The sequence below is a fragment of the Rattus norvegicus genome, chromosome 8 (assembly GCF_021556685.1).
Source record: "Rattus norvegicus strain SHRSP/BbbUtx chromosome 8, alternate assembly SHRSP_T2T, whole genome shotgun sequence".
Classification (NCBI taxonomy): Eukaryota; Metazoa; Chordata; class Mammalia; order Rodentia; family Muridae; genus Rattus; species Rattus norvegicus.
Window position 1 is genome coordinate 118,938,489 of NC_141541.1, and position 9,012 is coordinate 118,947,500.

General features: G+C 45.8%; 1 protein-coding gene across 14 annotated transcripts in view; it reads right to left on the reverse strand.

Annotated features, from left to right (window-relative positions):
• Positions 1-245: 245 nt before the first annotated feature.
• Positions 246-9,012, reverse strand: part of Mlh1 (mutL homolog 1) — a 37,445-nt gene continuing 28,678 nt past the window's right edge. For 6 of the 14 annotated variants that reach the window (XR_015627024.1, XR_015627023.1, XR_015627020.1 and 3 more), the window contains 6 exons: positions 6,903-7,011; positions 5,159-5,222; positions 2,945-3,109; positions 2,360-2,452; positions 1,905-2,018; positions 256-656 (listed from right to left, as the gene is read on the reverse strand). Coding sequence is in view for 7 of the 14 variants with exons in the window: in XM_087563902.1 (XP_087420028.1) it covers positions 489-656; positions 1,905-2,018; positions 2,360-2,452; positions 2,945-3,109; positions 5,159-5,222; positions 6,903-7,011 (713 nt within the window). In the remaining 7 variants the exon portion in view is untranslated. 14 annotated transcript variants of the gene reach the window in all.

Genomic DNA, 9,012 nt, shown 5'->3' on the forward strand with positions numbered 1-9,012 from the left:
AGAGATGTGATGCAAGAAACCTAGGACATGGACTTCTCAAAACTTGTTCCAGGGCTTCCTTTAAAGGAATGCGAGCTGATGAAGCAGATTTCCAGAATACGAACATCAGAACGTGATTTGGGGAAACTTAAAAGAGTTTTTAAAGAGTGTGTGTAGAAATGCCTCCACAGTGCCCAGGGAATTTCAAACTTCTTTCTGGAATCTTCAACTCTACCCAGTATGTCAGGTGAAAGCATCTTAGAAAGTTTTCCAGTGTGCGGTTATATAAAAATCACATCAACACATGTGAGTTTATTTGCAGCTAATCCACAGGTGAAATGCATTAAATTGCAGCACCAATACTGGGATACAGAGCAAGAACAGAGAGCACTGGAAACCCTGGAGCCTAAGAAACCAAGTGTCCTATTCTGTGGCTTCCAGATCAGTGCCATACGCTTTGCTTCACCTTGGATGGCCATGCAGTCTCTCTATGGTGGCTATGATTGCATTTAGCACCGCTCAAAGACTTTGTACAGATCTGGCAGGTTGGCGAGCTGCAGGACATTGCCATCTTCTGTGAAATGCTTCGGAGGCAGAAGGTGTGAGCGGAAGGCTTTATAGATAATGTGTTCCACAGTCCACTTCCAGGGCTTTGAAGGGGAGCCAGGCATGTCACTCTGGAAAATACGAAATGCCACTTATCTCCCCACATAATGACAAGACAGGCACTGGGCCTGGAAAGGTCTCAGAGTGAGTAATGGGTGTGCTGTCCAGAGCTTATGAAGCAGCTTCTGCAGGACAGTCTTGGGATCCCACAGGTCTGAGCAGAAGCAGCAAGGTTGGACAGGAAGCAAAGGAAGCAATCACACTGAGCGGGCATGGCCTCCGAACCTTTTCTCCACTTGGGTGGATCTAATGTTTCCGAGCCTGGCTCCTGGATCATAGCTCTACACTAAACCTGGGGTGTCTTAAAGCAGCTCTGTTCTGACACTCCATAGAGGGCAAATTTGCCTCACCCTTCCTCTGTGTAAGTCTTGGATGCCTCACGCACAAAATGTTCTTTCCCATCCATCTCTGGTTCTTTTTTTTTTTTTTTTTTTTTTTTTTTTTTTTTTGGTTCTTTTTTTTCGGAGCTGGGGACCGAACCCAGGGCCTTGCGCTTCCTAGGTAAGCGTTCTACCACTGAGCTAAATCCCCAGCCCCCCATCTCTGGTTCTTATCAAATAAGCTCAGAACCCTTTGTGTGCTTCCCCACCTGGAACCAGGGCTAATTTCTGTTCACCACTGTAAAGCCCTGAGCACACCAACTGACCTGGTCAGTCAACAGACTTCACCACAAACTCCTGCGGCTCCTTCCTGACTGGACTGACAATAGTGACAAGCAGCAGAACACAGGCTCTCTGTCAGGGATGAGAGACGGACGATCTTCCTCGTAAGGAGGGCAGAGGTCAGATTCGAAGTAGGGAGAAACAGGTAAACTGAGGGCTGGCCTAATGTGTGAAGACTTGGGTTTGAGGGCTACCAGTGGTACCTGTAGAGCTGTGGCTTAGAAGACTGGCCTAATATCTCCTCCTCACTTGTATCATACACTCCACTGTGTATCTGACAGGTTCTCAGATCATTCTGGAAGTCTATGTTCTAGTCCAGTGGAAAGAAACAATGTTCATGATAAAAGCTGGTCGTTATAAAAAGCTGGGTGTGCGGATGCTATAATCCCAGCACTCAAGAGGCTGAAGCAGGAGTTCAAAGCCAACGTTAACCATATGAAAATTCCTGGGCTTAAAAAGAAAAGTTGAGGGCTGCTGTTTGAACTTTGTAAATATAAACTGAACTGATAGGTTTTAGCCGTGATTTAAGCCCCACATCCTAAAGTACATGAGACCTGTCCCAGTTCTGGAAGCCAATGTACATAATTGCCACAGTACCTGCTGGCCTGAGAGGGCTGACTCCTCCAGTATGTATTGCTTCCGAATGGAGTAAAACACAGCACATTCTTTACTGAGACTTTCGAAACACTCCTTTTCTTCATCCCAGTTCACCTGCTCCACAGAATTCAATACAAGACAAACATTCAATTCAGTGCTTTAACATTTAATTTCTAAACAGTTCACAGACTTAACAGGTAAAAAGAAATGTGACTTTTCTGGCACTAAGATCTGCCTGGTAAGTGCTGCTGGGATCACTAGGGATGGGTTGGTGGTGCCCTCCGCTGTGGGTTGTTTTTTCTTTTCCCTTCCAAATGAATTTTCTCTCCACTACATGTATGCGTGGGCGCGCGCGCGCGCACACACACACACACCGCTTAGCACTGGCTGCTGTGTAACACACACACACACACACACACACACACACACACCGCTTAGCACCGGCTGCTGTGTACCTCAGTGGCCAGTCGAAGAATGAAGATAGGCAGTCCCTCCAAAGGCGGCACATAGCTATCAATCAGGAGAGGTAATCCAATCAGGTTCCCTTCCTGTTTGTGGGGAAAAGACCAAGAAAAGAGGGTAAGAAATAATGGCACTGGCTGACAGGTTTCCTTTCTCCGGCGCTTCTCCACGCCTCGTCCTGCAGGCTGTCGGATGGACACTGAGCTGACAGGAAAGCATTTAAAAAGAGCCTGTGGCTGAGAACAACTCTTCCTTCTCCATCTGCTTGCAAATGTCAGGACAGAAAGCCCCAAAGAACAAGGGGGTAAGAGGAGGAAATGGAGGGAGCCTCAGAGTTTCTTTCATGCTGTGTCTTGCAAGGATTCAGCTTTCCCTATCAAGAGTCCGTCATCCTGGGATCAAGAACAGCAGGGTGGATGCAACAGTATGGCTGTCTGATCTCCAGTGCAAACGAGAAATGGAGAAAATACCATGTATGAGAAATACATGCTGCTGCTTCTGAGGGGAAGCCAGCCTTTTTGTCCCAACCTAGGGACTTGACTCTTATCTGAAAATTAACTCCAAATGACCCTACCCACCTCATCAATTTCCACAGAGAAATAGTCTGCAAGCATCTCGGCTTTCTTCTTCAAAAACTCAACAATGTATTCTGCAAGTCCTTCCTTTGGGCCATCTTCCTCTGTCCAGCCACTTTCAGGACTATCTAAGGCCAGCATGGCGAGGTCAAAGAGTGGTGCTGGTTCCTGGGAAGGAGCAGGATCAGAGGGATCAGTGGGAAGCTTGAGCCTGTCAGACCAAACTCGGTTCAGATATAGAGCATCAGCTGAGATGCAGCGGCCACTCACCATTGCTGGTTTCAGTGTCCCTATTCTTAACAACAGGACAAGCAGACAAAAAGTCATTACAGTGACAAGTTAAGTACCACAATGAGTGTGATGCATGTGACATTATAAACAGTCCTAGCAAGGTAAGAATATAATTTTTTTCAGATGACAACATAAACTGACCAAACACATGATTTAGGCCATGAAATAAGTCTCAGTTAAGTGTGAACACACTCATGAATATCTTTTAACTAAACTGAATTAAAGTAGAAACCAGTTACAGGTTTCTAGAGAATCTCTAAGAGACTTGTCCCCAAATGATGGAGATCTAAAGACAGCTGGGCCTACTCAGAAAGCTGCAGGTCCTAGTGAGACATCCTGTCTCAGAAGCAAAACAACGTCAAAAAAAGGATGAGGTGATGGTCCTTGGGGAAGAACGCCTGACGCTGTCCTCCAGCCTCTACACACAACACCTGACACTGTCCTCTGGCCTACACACACACACACACACACACACACACACACACACACACACACACACACACAACACCTGACACTGTCCTCTGGCCTCCACATACACACAACACCTGACACTGTCCTCTGGCCTCCACATACACAAACGCCTGACGCTGTCCTCTGGCCTCCACATATGAACAAAAGAGACAAACTAAGACATTTTCACAGCAAGAACTTGAATCTCAATTAAAATTTCCTATCATGAAACCTTCACACCCAGACTGTTCTAACAATGAGTAAATAATAACCCTGTAAAACTTTTTCAGAGAAATGGTAAAGGAGGGCTTACAACCCCTCTGAGGTCCACATTATCGTCTACTAAAATGACACAAATATAATACAAAAATGACAGACTAGTAACACTCATGAACAGACACATGTAACTAAGCAGGGGTACACTAGGAGTGCAAAGTTGGCTTAACTAAACACAGAAACCAGTCAATGTATTTCACCGTATTAATAGTCTAAAAATTAAAAAAAAAATAGACTATGGGGACTTTGGAAGTTGGATAAAAAATAGTCTAAAAATTAAAAATTATAGAGGAAGAAAAAGCATTTGAAAAAAATTTCAATGTCTATTACTAAATTAAAAAGAATAAAAAAGGATTTCCCCATCTTCCTAAGAACACCCACCAAAATTCTCTCCCAGCTACTAGCAAACTCAACAACAAAAGTATGAGCCATTCCTCCAGGATCAGAGCAAGAGACAGGTTTCCATTCCTGACGCTTTAGCTGGCCCCAGACTGCAAGCCATCAAGACAAAGGGCAGGCATCCAAACGAGGTGTGAAGAGGGGCAACAGCCTCATCTCAGTGTGACCATTTATGCAGAAGACACTACAAAGGCTCTGACCAAACTAGCAGTTTTGCTGACCTGTTTAGTTAGTGCATTTATAATCTAGAAATAGACATAAGGGATGGAAACTGTTAAGTTGCCATGTACGGTACTAATAAAAAGTAAAACATTAATAAGACATCTTTTCTCAAAAGTGATCTAAAGGTGAAATACGATCCTAATCAAACCTCCAAAGGCTAAATTAAAATTAGGCACTAAAACCATCTTAGAACAGATGGGCTAATATTGTTAGAGGTTCAGAGCAAAGTTCCACGATAGAACTATTACCTATTGCCTATTGCCTATGACCGTGTCACCAAATAAAGAGAAAGCAAACACACACCACAGCCCTGTTCTGGCCATGGTTTTACAGAATATTTCTATTTTTAATTTTGAGTAAATATGTAGTAACTTCTATAATAAGCATTTATTTGACCTGGCTATAAAAGTAAGTTCATCTGAAAAGATTCAACCACAGAAAGTTCATTGCAAATAATGTGGTCCAGCTATTCCTGACAAACCTTGGGAAGTTACCATTCTGCTAAATAGGATGTCACTGTATCACTCATATTCTGGGAAATGACCAGGTGTGGCTTCGAAAGCGAGGAGAGAAACTTACCGATAACCTGAGAACACCGAAGTTGGCAAAATCGTAAATGAGTATCTGGTAGAAGAGTTCTTCACTGAGAACAAGAAAGAAACACTTTAAGAAAAATGAATCTGTGCTCGAGGCACTGCAGCAAGGGCAGCATGGGACAGAGCTGCTGCCTGGCTAAGGACTGGGACTCCTATGCTGACTCCTGCCAGGACTCTGCAGCCATCTTTCCTGGACAAGTTCAATTACTAAGCCTGGCTCATCTCCTCCCTGGGGCTGTAAAAGGGTTCACCACGTGTTCTTCCTCAGATGCAAATTCTCGCCTGTAGTGTAAAGATGTAAACAAAGTCTGTGTGGGTACAGTTTAGCATGTAGAAAGAACAACAAAGAAGGCTAGTTATGAGGGGATGAGAAAGGGCTAACCTCAGGTAAATGACACGAGCCATGAAAGAGGACGTGCACGGTTTTCTAGTTCCAGTACTGTCGTCGTCTGGTGTTTGCTACACAAAATCACTTTGGATTTCAGATTAGGGATGTCACGTCAGTAAGAAGCTGCAATTTGAGTTCTAGCCTTGACTGCCACCGTGAGATCAAAGAAGATGCACACAGGTGAGCTTAGAGACGTGCAAGTCACACACTCACGGCTGCTAGGAACTAAAAGCCAAAGGAGAGAAGAGCTCCCGAGAGCCCAGCTCATGCACACGGATGTGACTGCAGTGCCAACACTCTACCCTGGGGTGCACCACGGGGGCGCCTGACAGACCAAGGCTGTAAGGGCAGAACTAGCTGTGGCCTGACTTCTGGACCACTGAGGTCCTGAACCCAGCTGACTCCTTCTCCCCCACAGCAGCCGGGAGGCACTCTCATCACAATGCCTGTCTTACCACGACAGACTGCATCGCCTCAGAAATGGAGCCCAGATAGACTTATCACCCTTAAGTCGCTCCTCGTCGTTTATTTGGTCACAGAAGTGAGAAAAGGAGTGAGCAAGCTGAGCGAGCGATGGGACTCAACTTCATGCCCAATTTCCAGAGCCTGGGGACGGGCTGCTGCTACCTTAGATGGCTAACACACTTGTAGCTCATGTACCGCGTCCATGCAGTCAGTGTACAGTGTCTGTTCTACTGAGAAGACCACGCACCTACAGTCACAGAAAGACTTGGAAGTCCCAGAGTAGGTAAATGACACACAGTGGACACGAGGTGGTGGCATCGTCCCATACACATCACCTATTTGAGGATATAGTTACTCTAGACGCAACAGATCTAAAGTCCCCAAGAATGAACAGCGTAAATGGCACCACTAGGCTTGCCCTTCCTGTGTTATGCAATACTGACTTGGGTGGTCAGAGCTGAAGCCTGTGCTGCATTCCCATGCCAGGGAAAGGCATGGGCTTCTTTCTACTGCCTTTCTGCAACTCTGCTGCACGGATGAGACAGCAGATCTCTAACAGCACGAAGCCCTCAACATCTGGTCTTCACCCAGTGTTTACTGAGTGCTGAGTCAAGAGTTGGGCCTCCTCTCAAGTTACTGATCCCCACAAAATTCCAGTCAAATTGAGTCTTACTAACCTATATATATTAGACACATGAAATACAGAATAGAAAAGAAATTCCTCATCATGTAAATAAGAAATGGTCAACCCTGGATTTGAACTCACATCTGTCACTTTCCAGCCACTTGACCTGCTCCTCCACCCCCCAGCATTGGTGCCTTTCCCCAGAGACTGCTCGTCCGGTGGCTCCACTGCTTTCCTGTGTAGATTTACCTGAGCTTGGTAGTGTTGAGGAGGTAGAGCTTGGTCTGGTGCTGTGCCAAGGCCCACTGAGGATTCACACAGCCCACAAAGGTATGGTTACGGAGCATCTCCCGGAGAGCTAGAAACAAAGAAAGGAAACCATGTAAGTGATGGGACTGTACTCAAGACCTCTTCACATCTCAAGCTCCACATAAGCAAAGATGCATCAGGTAGGCTCCTGTTAAAAGAAATCAAATATGGAGTGACATACAATCACCTCTGAAGATGCTAAAGGGTAAAAGATTCATACACTCTGAAGAGAAACCAGACCTACAGAGTCAACTAACCTAGGACCAAGGGGCTCACAGAGCCTGGGCCACCAGCCGGGGAGCATGAGAAGCTGGACTTAGACCCCTATAGATTTGTAGCAAATGTACAACTTGGTCTTCATGTAGGTCCCTAACAAGTCGGGAAGGGGTTGTGTCAGTCTCTGTTCCCTGCCACTGAATCCCTTTCCTCCTGTCTTGACTGCCTAATTTGGCCTCAGTGGAAAAGGATGTACCTAGACCGGCTGGGACTGAAGTTCCAGTGTAGGGTTGTATTCAAGGGGACAGTGCAATGGGGGAGGGATATGTAAGGGTGGGACTGGGAAGAGAGGAGGGAGGGGTGCTGTGATGGGGATGTAAACTGAGTTTAAAAAATGCTAAAAGGTTAAGGGTCAAAATGAAGTCACAGATGTGACAAGAAGCCAGCTTTGCCCGAGTGAAAGGCTTTTCCCAAGTGGGGAACTTTCGCATTTACAGCTGTGGCAGTGTAAAAAGGACAAGATAAGAACGTGTCAAATGGGGAGTCTGACAGACCAGAGCTCACCGCTGGAGCTGAAATTCCAAGAACTGCACTCCTCACAGTTAACACTGTTAACAGCAGCAACATCCAAGTCTATTCTCCACCACCTGCCGTTTTGTGTTGACAGTAAAGAAAGGAAAGCAGACCCTGATCTCCTGGGTGTGCAGCCGTCAACTGATTCTCCAATGGTTTAAAGGCACTCCCTGAGAACCCTACTGGAGACTCTGGGCTAAACTAATACCAAGCTCCGGGTAATTCCCCAAGATAAAGCAGCAGCTCTGTGTGTGTGTGTGTGTGTGTGTGTGTGTGTGTGTGTGTGTCTGTGTCTGTGTGTCTGTGTGTGTGTGATATGTGAGTGTGTGTGTGTGGTGTGAGTGTCTGTGTGATATGTGAGTGTGTGTGTGTGGTGTGAGTGTGTGATATGTGAGTGTGTGTGTGTGTGTGTGTGTGTGTGTGTGTGTGTGTGGTGTGAGTTTGTGTGTATTATTATAAAAGAGAAACAGGGAACCAAGTTTCTGAGTCCAGAAACAAGCAGAGAAGACCTGCAATGGGCTGCACACTGGAGCCATAGCAGAGAACAGGAGCACGGTCAGACGCGGAGGATCTGAGCTTCTAGGATCTGAGCTCCTTCTGAGCAGGGCATGACTGCAAATGTCAAGGACAACTCAGAAGAACTAGGTGGGACTTCCTACCAGGGAGAATTGATTGTAGCTCAAACAAAGGCAGGCCACACACTAGACAGTGTCAGTGGGCCCAAAAAAAATTCTCACAATTCAGCCCAGAATGGCAAACAGAAGATAAAAGAACACCTAAATGAACTCAGAAAGAAGAGAGAGCTGACCATGAGAATTAAATTCATGATTTATGGCCGAATTTTTAACAGTAGAAATGAGGAGAGTACTACCTTCAATACCCAAGAGAAATCAGTATCAACCCAGAGTTTTTTTTTTTTTTTTTTTCCGGTTCTTTTTTTCGGAGCTGGGGACCGAACCCAGGGCCTTGCGCTTCCTAGGCAAGCGCTCTACCACTGAGCTAAATCCCCAGCCCCCAACCCAGAGTTTTAAATAAAAGTCAATTTGAGGAAACAACACAACTGCCACTGCTGCTCATGTGCTTGTGAGGTTTCACTGCGGTGTGAGTTCTGCAACGATGTCCCACACAGCGGCCTGCTGCCATCATGTGTGGAACAAGTACCAGCAATCCCCCTTGCTACCGGAAACCCTGTGTCTTTACAGGCTGTTCATGTAGGTGGAAATGATTGTTTTTAAAGCTGAAGAGCACCAAATAACCTAGA